The 19,619-nt window shown below is 39.4% G+C and overlaps 1 protein-coding gene across 5 annotated transcripts in view; it reads left to right on the top strand.

Annotated features, from left to right (window-relative positions):
- Window positions 1-19,619, top strand: part of CPEB2 (cytoplasmic polyadenylation element binding protein 2) — a 91,778-nt gene that overhangs the window by 71,351 nt on the left and 808 nt on the right. For all 5 annotated transcript variants that reach the window (XM_084626733.1, XM_084626731.1, XM_084626732.1 and 2 more), the window contains 2 exons: window positions 773-954; window positions 16,516-19,619. The exon at window positions 16,516-19,619 is cut by the window's right edge and continues 808 nt beyond it. In XM_084626733.1, coding sequence (XP_084482859.1) covers window positions 773-954; window positions 16,516-16,743 — 410 coding nt within the window. In that variant the 3' untranslated portion in view covers window positions 16,744-19,619. The remainder of the gene's footprint in view (window positions 1-772; window positions 955-16,515) is intronic.

The raw sequence follows: 19,619 nt of genomic DNA, 5'->3' as shown, positions 1-19,619 counted from the left end.
CTTTTAGCTCACTTTACTGTATTTGCCAACAGATGTGTTTATTTAAAATAATCACTGTTATTCAACAGCCCCATCAGCTGACAGCTTCATACCCTATTTCCAAGTGCATCAACTATGTCCTGAAAGTAAAATTTCAATACATACAGATTAAATCACCTGCAGTAACTGAACTGGACATTTAACTGCCATGAATGGTTTTCCAAAATATCTGATTTGTACATTTGAAATTAATTCTTATGAAATTCTGTTCCCACTCACAAAGTCCAGATAAGCAAACTTTGTATGGGGGTTTGAAGAATAGAAGCCCCTACACCAAATGGAGGCAGGATATGGAGCATTTATACAGCCAAATAATAGTGGCCTGCTACAACATGTACACAAGGATTTTGTAGGAATTCTACCCAGTTCACAGTCCATGCATTCATTAGCCCCTGAGTCTGCCCAGAAATCCTTTTTCACATCCCATGAAGGAAATCCTCTTGGAGTTCAGCCCCAGGGCACACCGGGCTACAGTGACTCATGGTTCTACTGAGTTTTGACTTTATAAAATCACTTGAGAGGGATGTGGCCACTGTTGTGAAAATTGATATTTTAAGTATTCTTATGAAATATTCCATATATACTTCCTAAATTATTGGTTTGTATTTTACAGTACATATGACATAATAAATGACTGATTTTTGTTTTCTATTATTTTTCAAATAAAAATACATTTAACAGCATTTACATTGCTTATTTTAAAAAACTGTTGTATTCTTTTGTTCCTCCATAGTGGAATTGGCTATGATAATGGACCGTCTCTATGGTGGAGTTTGTTATGCAGGAATTGATACTGACCCTGAGCTCAAATACCCCAAAGGTGCTGGGCGTGTTGCATTTTCCAATCAGCAGAGTTATATTGCTGCCATTAGTGCTCGGTTTGTTCAACTTCAGCATGGCGATATCGATAAACGAGTAAGTTGTAGAGAATTAGTTGTTTAAAACATTTATTACGTGCCTCTACAAATGAGTGGCAAGGTATAAAACACACCTCACAGAATTCACTGAAGTTGCATTTGGTTTGGCTTTGATACTAACTTCTTAGTTACATTTTTTTTAATAGTCATGTAACTGCTGAAGTTCTAGAAATTAAAACCTTAATGTGCAATATATATTCAGCAAAGCAGCAGTTTGTTCTTGTGACTTACTCTATACCATATATTCTTCTTCTAGAGACATAGCTCCTTTTTTGACATCAAGGTCAAAGGGCTTGAAAAATACACTGTTTTTCTTCCTTTTATTCAAAGTAAACTAGCACGGTTTTTGGAATCTTCTACCATTCTGACACTTTTTTACACTGAGACGCCTTAGGTTTGATTTTCAGAGCAGCTTAGTATCTGCAGTTTCCATTGGTTGTAGGTGCTCAAAACTTGTGAAAATCTGGCCCAATGGACCTCAAGCTGGACACCCAAAATCAGATATTGCCAACTCTTAACATTGTAGAGACAGCTTTTTAAATGTGCACCGGTGAAGTGCTGTCTTCCTGAGTTTGCAGATGGACAATTCCTGTGTATCCAGGGCTGCTCATAGCTTCCCAAAGCAAAAATCAAAATGATACTGATAAGATTGGTCAGTTTCACTACTGCTATTTAGAAGCATGTGGGCAGCAAGGAAACTGACATAAATTATGTCAGTTTAAGTACAGTATGTTGCTGCTTTGGAAAACTATTGGTAGTGGCAGTTGTTGGAGCTTTATCACGGAGAGGGTGTTCCCAAAAAGGAATCTGGGTAAAGAGGAGGAAGGTTAGAGTAGTGGAGATTCCCTCTCCATTATAGCAAGCCAAAGACTGAGAGAAAAATAGTACCTCTCATTAGAACCTCCTGGCTGTGGTGGGGAGAGGGAATGCCTTATTCCTTTCAGCCAGGGGTTCTCAAACTGGGGGTCGGGACCTCTCAGGGGGTGCGAGGTTATTACGTGGGCGGTCGCAAGCTTTCAGCCTCCACCCCAAACCTTGCTTTGCATCCAGCGTTTATAATGGTGGTAAATATATTCAAGTATTTTTAATTTATAAGGTTGCACTCAGAGGCTTGCTATGTGAAAGGGGTCACCAATACAAAAGTTTGAAAACCACTGCTTTAAGCAAACAGAGAAGACTGAGGAATAGCTTCACATTTTTCATACATCTATTAACTAGAGAATGAAGTAGAAGTTGAAGCCCTCAGGTAGGGTTCCTTCCCAGCAATTCTGTATGTGGGGCAAGAGAGTGGACTGGACTTTTCATGAAGGCATTAATTTTATTGGTCAGACCTCCCCTTCTCATCTTCCGTATCCGTCTCTGGCTAATAGGTTTTTAGCCCTTTGGCTAATAGGTATTTATGTGGGAAGAAGGATAACCGTGTGGTTTGGGTTGTGGGCTGAGACTCTAAAGTCCAGGGTTCAATTCCTGCTCTGCCACAGTTATCCTTTGTGATCTTGGACAAGTCACTTAATCTGTGTCTGCCTCAGTTCCTATCCCCAAAATGGGAATAATAGCACTTCACTACCCCACAAGGGTGTTGTGAGGATAAATACATGAATAATTATGAGGAACTCTGATATTATGGTGATGCTGGCCATAAATGGGTAGACAGTAAGTTTATCATGCCATGGTGATAAATAATAGTCATTTAACTTTTCTAAAGGAACATTGAAGGCATATTGTCAGATTATGAATCCTGTTTAAATATTCCTTAGCTGTGTTACTGGGAAACTGAAACAGGAATTTCTGAATGGCTCTACTGGATCAGACCAATGGTCCATCTAGTCCAGTATCTTGTCTTCTGTAATGGCCAGTGCTAAATGCTTCAGAGGAAGATGCTAGAATCCCACATGAGGTAGATCTGATATAATATGCCCCATGAAGTTCTCTTCCTTATCCCCGACAGAGATGGCTCTAAGCACTGGAGAGAGAGTGTGAGTGTGTGTATGTGTTCCAAAACACTTTGCTTGCATTAACTGATATAACTTTGGATATTCTTGTTATCCGTATAAATGTCCATGCCCTCTAAGTTCTCCGCTTCTGTGACATACTATGGTAGTCTAATTCCACAGTTGAATTACGCCGTGAGTGGAAAAAGTATTTCTTTTTACCAATCTTGAATTTACTGCTTTTCAGTTTCATTGAATGTCACCCGGTTCTTGTGTTGTGAGCCAGGGAGAACCAAAGCACCAGTCTATCTACCCTGTACCATTCTTTCATGTACTTTTATTTTGGGTCCTTTTTTATTCCTTGCCTTTCTAAGGTAAACAATCCCAAACTTTTCGATATCTCTTTATATGAATTTTTCCATGCCCCTGACATTTTAATTTCCCTTCTCTGAATCCTCTCTAATTCTGCTATACACTTTTTGAGGTGGATATTCCACTCAGTATTCCAGATGAGGAGTACAGCATTGATTTATAAAATGGTACTATAATATTTTCTGTATTATTCTTCATCCTGTTCCTTATGCATCCTAACACCTTGTTTGCTTTTGTGACTGCAGCTGTGTCATGCACAAAAGTCTTCATTGATCTGTCACAATGATGCCCAGGTACCTTTACTGAGTTAATAAAGTAATTTACAACCCTGTAAGGTGAATGCATAATTCAAATTTTTCCTTCCACTTTGTGTTTGCTTTGCATTTATTTACCTGGAACTTTGTCTGCCACTGTGTTGCCCATTCACCTAGTTTGGTTAGGTCCCTCTGAAGTTCCTCACATTATTCTTTGGATTTGACTAACTTAAATAACTTTCTCATCTACAAATTTTGCCACTTCTCTGCTTAGCCACATCATTAATAAATATTAAAGAACGTTCCTAGTATGGAACCCTAAGGCACCCTCTGTTAGCCTTTCGCCATGATGATAATTGACCATTTATTTCTATTCTTTGTTCCTTATTTTTTAACCAGTTTTCAATCCAAGACAATATGCTCCCTTATATTTCCATGGCTACTTAGCTTCTTTAGTAGCCTTTTGTGAGGGACCTTTTTGATCGTCTTAAATAAATGTCAGCAGTTTCTCCTTTATCTATTACTATATTGATCCATTCAAAGAATTCTAATAGATTAGTGAGACATTATTTCTCTTTGCAGAAACCATGCTGGTTCGACTATATCATATCATATGATCTTCTAGGTATTTTATTATTCTGGTTTTAATTGTAATTTCAATGAATTTACAAGGTACAGAAGTAAGGCATACTGGTCTGTACCTGGATCACCCCTGGAACCTTTTTTATGTATTGGTACAATTTTTGCTACCCTTCAGTCCTTAAGCCTACTTTTAATGAGAAGAATGCATGTTCTTTGCTTGCAGTTCAGCCACATCATCCTTGAGCTTCTTCAGTACTCTTGGATGTATACCATCCTGACATAGTGACTTACTGCTTTTTAGATTATCCGCTTGTTTCGACACCTCTTCTTCTGATTTCTCAACGTCTGATAGTACCTTATCTTTTATTTCCAGAAAAAAAGGAGTTCTGGTGTAGTTATCTTCCTAACATCATCTGAGGTGAAAACTGACGCAGAGAAATTATTTAGCTTGTCAGCAATGTTCTTATCTTCTTCTAATTGCCTCCTTTGTCCCTTGGCGATACAGAAGATCCACTGATTTGTGTGCCTGCTTTATGCTTCTGATATACTTGAAAAATCTCTTGGGATTTTTTTATATTTCAGCTATTTCCTCTTCAAAATCTGTTAGTCCTCCTAAATTCCATTTTACATATTACTTACTGCAATTTAATCTCTGAATAATTGGAACCTTGAATTTACCTATTAAACGCTTATGTTTGTTTTTTTGCATTTTAGTCTTCTGGATTAATGAGAATAGATTAGTAAATTTCAATTTTGTTTCCTAGTCAGTTTCACTTTCAGATTGTTGTTGTGAAACCTTTCAGAAGTGGTGTGCCGAGTCTTCATGTATTCACTTTACTTTAGGATTTCGCATGCCAGTAATACATTTTAACGTTTTTTAGAAGGTCTCTCTCTATAAGTCTATATATTATATAACTAAACTATTCTCGTATGTAAAGTACACAAGGTTTTCAAAATGTTCAAGAAGCTTCATTTAAAATGCTGATCTTACGCTGAGCGGGGGCCTGCGGCCGGGACCCCGGCTGGCAAAGGGCCGGCAGCCAGAACCCCAGACTGGCAGCGGGCTGAGTGGGGCTGGTGGCTGGGACCCCAGACTGGCAGTGGGCTGAGCGGCTCAGCCCGCTGCTGGTCTGGGGTTCCATTTGCCGGGGTCCCAGCTGCCGGCCCCGCTTAGCCCACTGCCGGTCTGGGATCCCGGCCCTGCCCACATAGAGTGGGTACCTACCTTCTCCCTGGTTCTATCCCATTCTCTTTCTCTCTGCACTGAGCTGAGGGTGGGAGTGCACTGAGCACAGGGCTGGGGGTGAAGGAGCAGGCTGGGGGTTGGGGTGTAGGGTCTGGCCAGGAGCTAGAGTGAGGGAGGGGGCTCAGGATTGGGGCAGGAGGTTTAGGTGTGGAGTGCTTACCTGGGCAGCTTCCATTTGGTGCAAGGGGTGCAAGTGGGAATGTAGGGGGGGATGCAGGAGCTCCTGTTCGGTGCTCACAGTGGGGGTGGGAATGTGGGGGGTGCAAGAGTCAGTCACATGATGAGGGCATGTGAGGAGGGTTCAGGAGTCTGGGCATGGGGTGTGGGGGAGCTGGGTATGTGTGGGTGGGTGCTGGTGTCGGGGCTGCGGTCATGGGGGGTGCAGGGGTCAGGACAGGAGGCTGGGGTGTGTGGGGATGCAAGGGTAAGGGCAGAGGGCTGGGAGTATGTGAGGGGGGTGCAGGAGTCAGGGCAGAGGGCTGGGAGTGTGGGCCTGGGTCGTGGGGCTGCTCCCAGTGCCCTGCCCAGAGTGGCTCACGGCAAGGGGCTGGAGGGGATCTGCCCTGATTCCGTTCCCACGGCCCCGGCCCCACCTCTTTTCCGCCTCCTCCCCAGAGCAGCGAGCATGCTGCCGCTCCACTTCTCCCCCTCCCTCGCAAGTGCCATCAGCTGATTAGTGTCATGGAGGGAGAGGAGGAAGGGCAGGAACCCAGCACGCTGGGGGAAGATGCAGGGGAGTGGGGGGAGCTTGCCTGCCCTGCAGCAGCAGCCAGCAGAACCAAGCTTCTTCACCCTGCCCCCTGCAGTGCAGGGGGGCGGAGAAGAGTGGGCTGGGGCTGGCAGGATTTTTAATGGCACACTGCTGCCTGCCGGCGTCCTGGCCGCCAGCCCCGCTCAGCCCACTACCAGCCTGGGTTTGGCAGTGGGCTGAGTGGGGCGGGCGGCTGGGACCCAGCAGGCAGCAGCGTGCCATTAAAAATCGGCTTGTGGGCCATCTTTGGCACACATGCCATAAGTTACCAACCTCTGTGCTATAGTATTGGGGTGTAAACACTGCAGAAGAATGTTTAAATGCTAACACACTGCTAACATTTTTCTTCTTCTCTATTAGAACATATTTATTGTTAATATTAGATTTTGGGGAATCTAAAATATGGGCCTAATCTTTGACATGTCTTTAAAATGAAACAAATTTTAAGCAAGATAGCTGCTTTGATTATGCGACTTTAATTTGATAAATCTGGTATCAGACCCATAGAGCTATTGTAAAATTTATATTGAAATGCTATATTTGTACAGAAAATAATGAAGCTAGTGATGGCCACATTGATCAGTAGTCTAAGATAGCTTCTCATTTTTTCTAAAGGAAAACAATATTCTAGTACGATCAGATTATGTACATAGTGTGACAGGGTCAGGCCAGATGGCTACAGGAGAGTGTGTTTTTTTTTCCTGTATGATTGATTTTAAGTCATTAACTCTACATATATTAACAGAAGACAAATGTTCATCTGATTCACATCCTTATCCCAACATTTTTATACCCAGTACAAAATTTTTCATAAAAGGTGTTGAACAGCCTACAACAGATCAGATGGTAGACCATTGCAAATATGCCAAAAGTGAATAGATATGATTTAAGAGTGTGTCTATTTTTTAGTCACATTCAAGTGGTTCAAATGATCCGCAACATATCTATGTTCAGGAAATTTAGATATCAACTGGCATTTAAAGGCCTCCCATTTTGCATTGTGTTTATATTTCTGGTCTGGTGTCATGATGGTCGACTCAGCCAATATAGAAGGCAGATATGTTAGTCCCAGATTAAGCAGGTCCATTTTCCCTGGGTAAAGGTAACGGGGCAGTTCCAGAATAAGAAGGAACTTGCTGGAACAAATTCAGGCTGGCAGGCTAATTAGGACACCTGGAGCCAATTAAGAAGCTGCTAGAATCAATTAGGGCAGGCTGGCTAATCAGGACACCTGAGTTTAAAAAGGACCTCACTTCAGTTTGTGGTGTTGGTGCGAGGAGCTAGGAGTAAGAGGCACTAGGTGCTGAGAGTGAGAAGGCGTATTGCTGGAGGACTGAGGAGTACAAGCATTATCAGACACCAGGAGGAAGGTCCTATGGTGAGGATAAAGAAGGTGTTGGGAGGAGGCCATGGGGAAGTAGCCCAGGGAGTTGTAGCTGTCGCGCAGCTGTTCTAGGAGGCACTCTAGACAGCTGCATTCCACAGGACCCTGGGCTGGAACCCGGAGTAGAGGGCAGGCCCGGGTTCCCCGCAAACCTCCCGACTCCTGATCAGACACAGGAGGAGTTGACCTGGACTGTGGGTTCCACCAGAAGGGAAGGTCTCTGGTCTGTTCCCCTACCCACATGGTGGATCAGCAGAGACTGCAGGGATTGTTCTCCTTCCTTTTTCCCATGCTGGCCAGTGATGAGGTAGCTGAGTGAATGGCAGGTTTGAGCCACTAGCAAAAGTGGCCAAACTGAGGGCTGCCGTGAATCGCTGAGGCAAGCAAATTCGCCAATAAGCGCAGGACCCACCAAGGCAGAGGAGGAACTTTGTCACAATAGCTAAGTTATGTAATCTGACCTTATTATTTTATCCTGCTGATTCTACTGTTCATAACACTCAATTATTCCTTCATTTCAAATTAGTTAGTTACATTCCCATGTGTTTGTACATTCCCCTGCATAATGGGATCCCAGTTAGTTCGTTTTGTTTGTTTGGGGCTTTTATATTGTGCTTTCGTCCAAATACTGATATATAGAAAAGAGTACTACTTCTAAATACATAAAGGGAATTAAATCTCATACTTTCGACAGATGCTTGTGTACACAATTTTCTGAAGGTAATAAAATGTTGTATAAAAACGGTATAATACTGGATCACAGTTTCTGAAAGCTTTAAAACCCTTATGTTTTACGTAAGTAGTACACTGAGGTTAAGTAAGTTTTTGGACCAGGGTGTATTTGAGAGATATCAAAAGGCAAAGAACTTAATGTCTTTGTTTTAAATTCAGTGTCCTGTATGAAGAGTGTCAGATGCATAAAACATTGCCTATTTGTTTGCCACATTAACACCTGGTTAATTATGGCTGTTGGACTGTTAATTTCTGGCATTACATTTCACATAAGAAATCAGTATTTCTAACTGTACTCTTGTAGCTGTTAAATGTTTCAAATATATAAATTCTCCATGCTGTGGCTTTGATTAGTTTTTTCACTGTAACTATGGTAAATGAAAGTGTAATGAAGCTGTGAAACTAATTCACTAAACTAGGAAGCAGAAATCTCCTGAGGTTTTCATTTTTTTAAATGAAAGATGAATTAGGCCACTAGAAATTAGTTGTCCAGAACAGATCATCGTATGTCCTCAGTGTCTTTTATTGTTCATTGGGTATGTATTTGAATGCAACTTGAATGCAATTTTAATTAAAGGGAGGTTTTCTATCTTTCTCTTCCGCCTGTTTGTTACCAGATGATTTAGCTTAGGAACATCACTTGCAGGAGCATAGGGATAGCAATACAGGATCAGACCAGTGGGCTATCTAGTCTGATGTCCTGTCTCTGCCACCAAGAGAAGGTCCTGAGGAGGGTTTGGGCACAATTATGGAATAAATGGCACATAAAGGAAATATTACCTAACCCCTGCCAATTTAGAGGTTGACTTCTGCATTGAAACATGAGGGGTTTTATATCTCTTTTGACTTCAAACAAAAGGTCTGCTTTATTGCTTTTCATTTTCATTGATTTGTCCCTTTGTTCTTTTGCTATGAGAGAAGGTAAATCCAAGCATCCAAGATACCTTCTGTGTTTTGTATACTGCTGTCATAATCCCCCTCGTTTTTTGTCTCATCCTTAAACTAAACATTGAAGGAAACAAGGTTGTGTGGATGTAATCCAGAGGCACAATTTGGGCCTCTCTTCTGCTATTGCTTCTGAATAGGCAAACCCTTATATCTATGCTGAGTTCTATTAAAAGTAATGGCTCTGTGCACACCCATTTCTAATAGAAAGATTGGAACTTTAGCCAGCAAATCTTACTTGTGGTGTTGATACATGAGCCAAAAAGAATACAGCTTGACTTTGAGACCTTATGATGAGTTTGCACGGCTTGTAGTTAGAAGAAAAATCCTTTGATATGTATAGTGAACAAACTTAATTTGGGACACTGAAATAAAAATAATGCTCCTCAAAATGCCATTTTTACTGAATAGTTTTTCAAAGTAGGTCTTTTTAAAGATTTTTTTCTTCACAGTGTAGTTTTTACCCAATCCAATAAGCTGCTGTTGAGAGAATTAATATTTTCAGTTCTACATTTACTGTTTCCAAATTGACAGAAGTATAAAACTTCATGAGGATGACTTTTTGTTAGGTTTGGCCATTTGTTAATGCTGTCCTTATCTGATTCTTTGCCCCATAGACTTGTGAGATGTATCAAAGGTAATTTGGGTTGTTGTGGGGTTTGTTTTTTTTTGGTTGAATTATTCATATAAAATAGTGCATGGAAATATTGGTCAAGCTAAAGAAATGCAATATTTTTTATAATTAATTTTCTAATGCTATTTGTATAGATAGCCACTGACCTTATAAAGGAAATTTAAATATACATTTAGATTTTAATTTTTTCTTGTGTTGCTCTCTCTTGCAAGGCTGCATGGCCTAGTCGCAAGAGTCAATATGGCTGCTCTTCCTCACAGGGCTGCAGGGTTTGGAGGTGAGAAGAGGATGGTCCACCTCCTGTGTGGGGGGAAGGTGGCCAGGGGAGGGGGCCCAGACCCTCCCAACTCCACTGGGTCCTAGTCCAAGGCCCTATTAGCAGCAAGTGTATTTGCCTCTGAGTCAGTGGGGATCCGTCCAAACCACACTGACTTAACACCCGGTCCTACAACCAGATCAATGTCTAGCTCCCCTGGGCTACTTCCTACTGTGTCTTCCAGTGGTGTGGTCTCTGGCCTGTGAAGCTCCCGATGGTTCCAGTGTCACCTGGGTGTCTGCAAATGGCTGTCCTGATCTCGGCAGGCTTGGCCTCCACAGTCTTAGGCTCCAGCAGCTCCTGGGCAGGAGCCTGGAGCGTGCATCCTCTCACTTCGGTGGTCAGCCTTGACTGAGCTGGGCTGCTCCCTTTTATACTGACGCTCCAATTGGAGTATTCCCAGCAGAGGTGTGGGGGCGTGGCTTCCTCTCCCAAAGTACGAGGTTAACCCCGACTTGTCCAGTGCCGGACAAGTGCACCCTGTCACAGTGAGCAATATTTAAATGTAATTAATTATTTTCTGTTAGCTTCAAATTAGATGACTTTTCTTAAGACATTAAATAGTTGCTGATAAGGCTGCTCATAAGGACTGATACCTATGTTTTTGGAAAAGGGAAAAGGAATGGTGGGGGAGAATCCTAAAATAAATGAAAAGCTTGACAAAGAACATCATTTTGCTCATGAGTCCTGTTTCTACACTTGTGAAAAGAAGCTTTAACTTCTGAATAGACTGTTCTCTTTCATGGCATTTAGGTCACCAGAAATTTTGAAGGGCCTCTGGGTGCCAAGAAGGCAATTGGAATAGCAGAGATCCCTCTGTGTGTGTGTGTGTGATTTTATATAATATATATAAAATATGAAGGAAGTGCGTATGTTTAGCTTGGAAAAGAGGAGATTAAGGGGGAACATGATCGTTGTCTTCAAATACTTGAAAGGCTGCCATAAAAAAGATGGAGAAAAGTTGTTCTCTTTTGCCACAGAAGACAGGACAGGAGGCAATGGGTTCAAACTAAAACATAGATTTAGATTAAATCTCAGGAAAAACTTCCTAACTGTAAGAACAGTAGGACAATGGAACAGATTGCCTAGGGAGGTTGTGGAAATTCCTTCACTGGAAGTTTTCAAAAAGAGAATGGATAGCCATCTGTCTTGGATGGTTTAACCCCAACAAATCTTGTATTTTTGTAGGGGTTAGAGTAGATGACCCTTGAGGTCCTGTCTAATGCTATGATTCTATGAAGTGATATAATTTAGGGGGAAGGAGTTAAATACTTGAAGGAAAAAATAAAAATCTAAGGTAAAACTGATGTGGGCATGTGCTCACAGATTTCTAAACAGTGGGGGCAGAGAACAACAAATACCTAGATCAAAACCACAGTATTTGGATACAGTGTACACCCACAAGATTTCAGCTTCCCAAACATCATTTGGATATAACTACAATTAATCAAGACTCAACATAAAGGTTTTTAGAACATGAGGGCAATCATGGGGAAGCTTGTTACTAAACAACAAATAACCTGCTTGGGTTTTTTCCTCTAGCTATTTGCTCTTCAAATTCCATTTGATCCCTCTTAATTTTCTTCTGACATAGTATCTGATGTAGTCTTTGGTCTTTCATTAACATTGATTTTCCATTTTCTGAAAGTTTATCTGTGTTATTTAAGTAACCTCTTGAAACTTGCCATTTAGCCATACTGATTTACTTTCTGGCTTCCTGCTTTCCTTTTTCGTTTAAATCTGCATTTTTCTGAGTCTTTTTTTTTTTCTTTCGTAAGTAGCATCTGTGCTAAATGTTAGGATTGTAACTTTTTTAGCTTTGACTTTAGGGTCTTTTTGAAGTCCCCTTTTTCAGCTTGTGGTACCTTTCTCCCCTCAGTTATGTTGCATTTAATTTTATTGTGTGTACTGTTACTTACTGGTTCAACTGTAGATGTTTCTTGGACCAACTCCTGTGTGTTACTGAGGACTAAGTTGAGATGAGCTTCTCTTGTTTACTCAGTAACCCTAGCAGTTCCACAAACCAATTATTTAAGAAGGCGTTGATTTTTTTTTCTTGTCCCACTAAGATATTTGACAAGTTTATATGAAGGTAGTTGAAGTCTTCATTTAATATAATTTTATTAGACTTTATTATGGTCTTTGAGTTCAGAACATTGAGAGAGATCAATTTCCTCCTTCTGGTCTGTAGTAGTACAGACCCTGCTTTGTATTCTTATAACTTGGAGTTATAACTTTTGGGTGGTGAGGACTATCTGAATAGATTCTATGGAATATTTTAGATGTGGCACTCCTCTCCTGTTTCTACAATCTAATATGTATTTCTTATATGATTTATACCCAGGAATTATAGTATCCATGTTTGGTTTCGGTTTTTGCATTCGTCCATGTTTCTGTAATTCTGTTATGCCAAGGTCCTCTTCCATTGGCAGACATTCTTGTTCATGTAATTGTGCTCTTCATCTTGCATTCTTGCATTTGAATGTAAATATTTATAGTTTTTGACCACGTGCTTATTTTTATTTAACTCCTCAGTCTGACATCATGTTGATTTTAACAGAAATTACCTCTGTGAACTTGACTTCTGCCTGACCCAGTTTAGCTGTTGTTTCTGTTCTATCCTTTACTTGATACAGAGATGCCTTTTGTTTTCCTTAACCCCTACCCCAAGCTCTACTTTGAACAATCCCCCAAAATATCATTTTATGTTCCAGCAGGCTGATTTCACTGTGATTAAGGTGAAGCCCATCCCTTCTGTATAGGCTCTCCTTTCTCTAAAACGCTCCTCAGGACCTAGTAAATTTAAAGCCTTCCTCTTTACACCATCTTCTCATCCATGAACTTCAGGGTCTCAATGCTCCCTGTTTAGCTGGCCCCAGCCTGTGGAACTGGAGGCATGGCATAGAAAGCTATGACAGTGGCTCTGGACCTATGCATACTTCCTAGCAATCTAAATTTAGCTTCCAGGTCCTTACTCATACACTTCCCTACATCATTGGTATCAATATGTACAGGTATTATGACCACAAGCTTGTTACCAGTATTCTCTAGATGTTTCATGAGATTTTCCACCTTTGCATTCAGTAGACAGATAACCAGATGTCACAATTACCATATACCCAACTATCTATGAGATTGTTTACACAGCAAGGGAGAGCTTGGCAAGCGAGGGTGTGTGACTCTCCAGTGCACTAGCTAGCCATGTATTAAATGCTGTGTGATCCCTGCTACAATGCACCAAAATGTTGCATCAGCGTGCACTATGGAACTTTTAGTACACTGTACTGGGGTTCAGCCTGCAGATAGTGCGCAGCAAACTAGTGCTCTATAAATTATACCAGGGCTTGCTGCACGCTAACTCAAAGTATAGACAATCCCTAAATTTCTAATGGTTGAATCCCCTATGACCAGAGTTTCTTCATTTCAACTGTGTAATCCCATCCCCAGGAGTGATCCTCTCTGTACATGAGGAATGATCAGCCTCTTCTATCTCAGTTGGAAGATGCATCCTACCTAAAGCAGTGTATTTTCCTGCCACCTAAGTTGCCTCCCATCAGGAAATTTGGGGGAATCCTAGTGAGATGGTCCACTATGGAATGCATCTCTACATCTCTAGATACAGTTTTGTGTCTTTCTGACACTCCGTTTCTGTAACTCTGGCTTGAAGATGGTCGGTTGGCCTCTCTCTGAGGTATGGGCTATCTTTACTGGTTGGATACATATACCGTACTTGCCATACATTCTTCATTTATGCAGTAAACCAGGTAACATCCATCCAGTCTTGTACATCCATAGTTACATGGGTTTGTATTCTAACTTGGTACTAGATTATGTTAGGTGTGATCTTTCATTGATTAGAAGGTGATTATTTTAGTGGGCTTTTTTCCTAATTATCTGAGTCATCTTTTTTTTAATTATGCACTATTTTCTTGCTTGTCTCAGTTTTTTAAAAAGCCCAAACTCATATTAATTGGCATGGAGATGAGGAAAAGGAGAAGAGAGAAAGTGCAAACGGTTAAAAAGAAATGCTCTCCTATTCTATAAGTTAATACACTGATTCAGTATTTTCATGGTTGAACTGAAACCACTGAAGGGTTTGGGGTTCTTTCAGAGTTTAAGGAGCCATTGGCACACATCTGATGACAGCACTCTCCCTAACAATAGATAGTCAGAGATCCTTGAATTTTGAAGTTCAGCCCACACACACTTATTCTTACTGAAATACACAGTGCTTCACTTGTTGCTTTAAATTATAAAGATAACTATTGCATGAGGTACCTATTCATATTAAAAGCTTTGAGTTTAACTCCTAGAAAAGCGACTTGTTGCAGTGATACAGACTGTAGAGCTTGCATTAAAAATACAGGTTAGCGCAGTGAGTGTACTTCCTATTTTTTTCCCACAACATTTTTTTATGTACTGTAGACCAGTCAGGAATGATGATCACTCGTGGATCACTTGGGGAAAAAAAAGACTTTTGATGTAAAACATTTGGGGATTAACTTTAAGGATTGCTAGTTCCCCTTTTCTTTTAATTTGATTAGCATTTGTTGTAAGAATAGTGCGTTTCTGACTTAAAATTAACTTCATTTTCAAGAGTTTACATCGATTACTCACATCAAGTGATATAATAACTTTAGCTATCTTGCAACAGAAATACTTTTGCCTACTTATTAGAACACATTTTTTAAAGGTAAGTGGTGTGCTGATTAATATTATGCATCTGAGTGGCAGCTTTTTGTCCATGCTGCATCCAGTTTTCTCATATGTTTAAGGATAAATTTTAAATACTTTATTTTTAATTCAAGTTTTTACTGTTTCATTCAGCAGTATGAAACTAGTAGGGTAAGGGTGACTGCTTAGCTCCAGAACGGATACCATCTTTATGTAGCTTCTTACTAATGTTAAAGTATATAGATAAACAATCCTTTTATCGCAATCACTTTGTGAGTATGAACTGCGGCAACACTGTGTTTTGACAGACAACAAGCGGTATGTCCTCTTTATAAAGTGAGGAAAATGTGGAGAACAATGCTTTTTTTTTTTTTTTTTAAAGATGTGGTCAATTTCTTTGTATTTTGTTTTGAAATTCTTTTTCCTCTGTGTTACAGTTCAGTTACACAGACCTAATGCAAATTAACCATTGGACACTTGCCATTTTTCCACTCTGACAGTCAGATGTGTTCGGGAGTGGGGAAACTGTCTATACAAAACAGGTGTCTGGTAGTCTGAGAGTTGCAAAGATGGCATTTTAAATGTTTTCCAAAAAAAAACCCACCTAGAAATACAGTGTATTACATTCCTTTAACTCCTTCTATAACAATCTATTGTGTACAAGTTAAAATAGTTATCACCAAGGCTGGTGGCCACAAATTTGATATGTCTTATTCCTGAAATGGCTGTTAATTTGCACAAATTATCTGTGCAAACAATCATTTGTGTTTCTAAAACAGGATGTGAGCAAGCTGGTAAGTGTAACTCTGGTTTGCATACAAGCTAGATTCTTGCATGATCAAATAATTGTGTGCAAAATTATGTGTGCATAATTAATGTATGTCTATGCTGCAGTTAAACACCCACAGCTGGCCACTGTCAGCTGACTCAGGCTATTTAATTGTAGTGTAGCTGTTTGGGCTCAAGCTGGAGCCTGGGCTCTGGGATCCTCTCTGCTTGTGGGGTCCTGGAGCCTGGGCTCCAGCCTGAGCCCAAATATTTACACGACAGTTAAAAAGCCCAGAAGTTCGAGTCAGCTCACATGGGCCAGCAGTGGGTGTTTAACTGCAGTGTAGACATACCCTTTAGAGGTCATGTTGAGGTCCCTTTTGAACATTGATATTTTTCACAACCAGTGCTTCTGTATTAACCTTTATCAACAATATAGATTAGCCGGATACTCTCAAGCAGTCCTTTATAACAAACTTAGTATTGTTCAAAGTGTATGCTCCTTGAAGCATGTTTGAAAGCACTGAGCACAACATTTGCTCAATAAATAGTAGAAAGTAATGTGTATTGTAGGAGTGAATTTGGTAAAGGCAACTGGAAGCAAAACAAAGTGTGTGTAAAATGATTTACACACACAATCTTTTTGCTCCCAGTGAATGTTACTGGGCAATGTGAAAGTGACCAAGGCTTCCATTTCCTTTTCTCCTCCTGGTTTAATTTACACTTCACCATGTAAGGGCTAGACTGCAATCTCCACTTGTCCACAAAAACATTTGTGTATTTCTAACATTATGATCTGGATATGTGTTCCTGTGGCATATCTCACTGTAACATTGATTTTTGCACTTTTTTGTTTTGTTTTTGTTGTGCAACCATAAAACAAATTGAAAATGCTTAATCTTTTCTGATGCAGAAATACAAGACATTAACTAGGGTTGGTTGTTTTTTGTTTTTGTTTTTTTCCCAACAGGTGGAGGTAAAGCCATATGTGTTGGATGACCAGATGTGTGATGAATGCCAGGGTGCACGATGTGGTGGAAAGTTTGCTCCTTTCTTTTGTGCCAATGTCACTTGCCTGCAGTATTACTGTGAGTTTTGCTGGGCAAACATCCACTCTCGTGCAGGACGTGAATTCCATAAGCCATTGGTAAAAGAGGGGGCTGACCGCCCACGTCAGATCCACTTCCGCTGGAACTAAGCATGGTGAACCAGCGTCTACATAAGGAAAGAAGGGTGCATGTGGCTTACTGTGTTTGAAGATACTGACATGCAGAAGAAATAAGTGCATTCTTCTGCTTTTCACCCCAGCTATCAATACATGCATCTTTATCAGCAGCCAAAACACTACAAGCCTCTTGTTTTTCACCAAAACCCTACATCTCAGGCTTACTAATTTTTGTGATATTTTCATGTTAAAATAAAATGTTCTTTTGTATTTTCTCCAAGTTATTTTTATATGTAAAGTTAAAATTAGATATGAGAAAATGTTTTTGCGTAGGGGCACAAAGTCTGCTGCTATATTTAGTGGGTGAAGCGTGCACTTATTTCTAAACATGGGTTTTTAACTTCAAGATCTGCCCCAGTAATTTACCAAAGGTAGCAAAATAGTGAAGATGGAATATGTCTGCTACAAAAAGCTTATTTTTATTGTTGTTGCTATTTTCAGTGTATACATAAACTAAAAATTAGGGTTGATTTTTGCTCTCCATTTTGACTTGCAAGAAATAATACCTCAAGATAATCTGATTTATTAGCTATTTTTAAACACTTTTAATCACAAGCTGTATTAGCTATGCTGCTATATAGGTGTTATGTGTAATGCCACCTATTAATACGGGATTGAAACATTTAAGAGACACTGCATTACAGATAAAATGCAGGCAGCACAATATGGCCTGAACTGCCATAGTTTTAGAATGTGAAAAAACTGCATGTTTACTTACCTGTATACACCATATGCATGCACTAGTACTGTTAATTGCAAATGTTCAAAAAAGGCTCTCTTGAATCTAGGTAGCATGAGCAAATTACAAAATTTGTTACAAAAAACAAACTTGCATGCATTATTGTGACTCAAGTAAAAAAAAATGTCCATGTGTACAATATGCAAATTAGTTTTAGATTAGAAAGTGCAGCCATTTTGTGACCTGGTCGGTAGTGGAATTCGATTTATGCAGACTGGATGTAATATTGTAATCCCTGTGCAAATTTGTGATGTGTGGTTCTAATTAATGTGGGTGATGTAGTATAGACATGAGTTTGAGTAAAACGCTAGAATTTTACACAAAAAAAAAAAAAGTTAATTTAAACCCCCTTGATTGTTCATGGTTAAGATTTCCTCTACAAACCAAAGATGGCCAGCACACTGCTAACCAGTCACCAAATGTAAAACCCATGCAAAATACATTTTTAAAAAGTATGCTTATATAAGAATGCATTATGCTTTAGTAATTAAATCTAGGTAAAGTCAAAATGGAGATGGTATAATATACAGTCGGCTAGTTGCATAACAAACTAAATTTTACCTTTAAGACAACAGTGAAATCTGACTTAAAAACTTGCTTACATGTGTGACCTGTGTGCATTGTGGTCTTCTGTCAAACTGGGGTCACTGTTGCATGAAACGTAGCTACTTGACAGGCAAGTACAGTGTTTTTATTTTGATGAAGGAGTTCTAGTAATGAACTCCTTCATCAAAGTAACTTGCTTGCAAATTTTGAAAAAAACAGTTTGGACAAAGGCAATATTTAATACATTTCTTTGGTACTGAACCCTAATGGACAAAAACACTGCTAATGATTCTTCTATCTGAGAGCATTTTTAATGCAACTAGCCCCTACATTTTAATGGAACAAAGAGATGTTTTGCAGTCTAAGCAAGCACCCAACAATGGTAAATGTTAAAATGCAGAATTAAGAGTCTGACTCTAAAGAGATGAAATTACAAGGGTATTGCTCTTTGCAATCCCTTGGGACAATCTTTCTTGTAAGCAAAGTGTTGATCTTATATTGGTTGTCTACGATGTGCTTTTTTTGTACTGTACAATACGTGGTTCATGTCTAATTCTGCTGTTTTATTGTGGTTGTGGTTCAAGTTTTTAATGTTTAAAATTGATGCTGTTTTAAGAAGAGCTTTTTACTAATTTATTTGTCAGTGTTCCCTATTTGTTACTTAACCATGATCCTCCAGATTTTTGGAGTATTCTTTTCTAACCTAAACCCTGCCAAACCTTGATCCATTTTTGACATTTGTTATGCACTATTTTTATATCTCTGTGAGAGATTTTTCCAACAGTCAGCTATTTTAAGGCACACTTTTTTTGACTGATGACATCTCCTTTGCTATACCTCAATTTTTGGAATTTAGAAAAGAAATCAGTAGTTTTGCAATGTTAATTACTTAGGTATAATTTAATTCTGCAGATTTTTTTAACTTTATTTTCATATTTTCTGCTTAATGTTTAAAATTTGAAGAGCCTTTAAGTATATTAAATAATGAACATTCATATGAAAATAGTACAAAATTGAAATGATTGGAGATGTTGGAAAATAACTTTCCCTGTTAAATAGAACTATTTAAGCTGTAGGGGAACAAAAAAGGCTACCCTTTTTGGCATGGGTAAAAGTAATTGAAATGTGTGGTTTTACTTGTCTCTTCGTTTCTGGAGCAACTAAAGTTACAATTATCGTATCCTGCACCACAACCTTTCTTTTTCTTTTCTTTTTTCCTTTTTTTATCTACCAAGTTCTTATTTTCTAACTGTTGAACACTGTATTTGATTTTTTTACAGATCATATTTATTTTACTATTTTTGTAGAAGATTGTTAGTTAATTTTGATTGTATTTTTGTAATTTTGAAGCTTCTTCACTTTTGTTCCCCAAATGTGCATAGTGCTGCCCACGAGCATGACTGTGGAGGAAAAAAAAACTTAAAAAATCCACACTTTTTGTTAAGAAGGAAACATTTAGCATTTATATATTTGTGTATGGAAAACACTTGATATTTTATCCCTGTTGCATCTGGCTGCACAAAGCCTCTCCTCAAAGATGCTACAAAACTTGAATATAACACAT

The sequence above is a fragment of the Lepidochelys olivacea genome (genome assembly GCF_965140295.1).
Source record: "Lepidochelys olivacea isolate rLepOli2 genome assembly, chromosome: 4".
Taxonomy (NCBI): domain Eukaryota; kingdom Metazoa; phylum Chordata; order Testudines; family Cheloniidae; genus Lepidochelys; species Lepidochelys olivacea.
The sequence above is the reverse complement of the archived record's forward strand: the minus strand, read 5'-3'. Positions and strand labels throughout refer to the sequence as shown.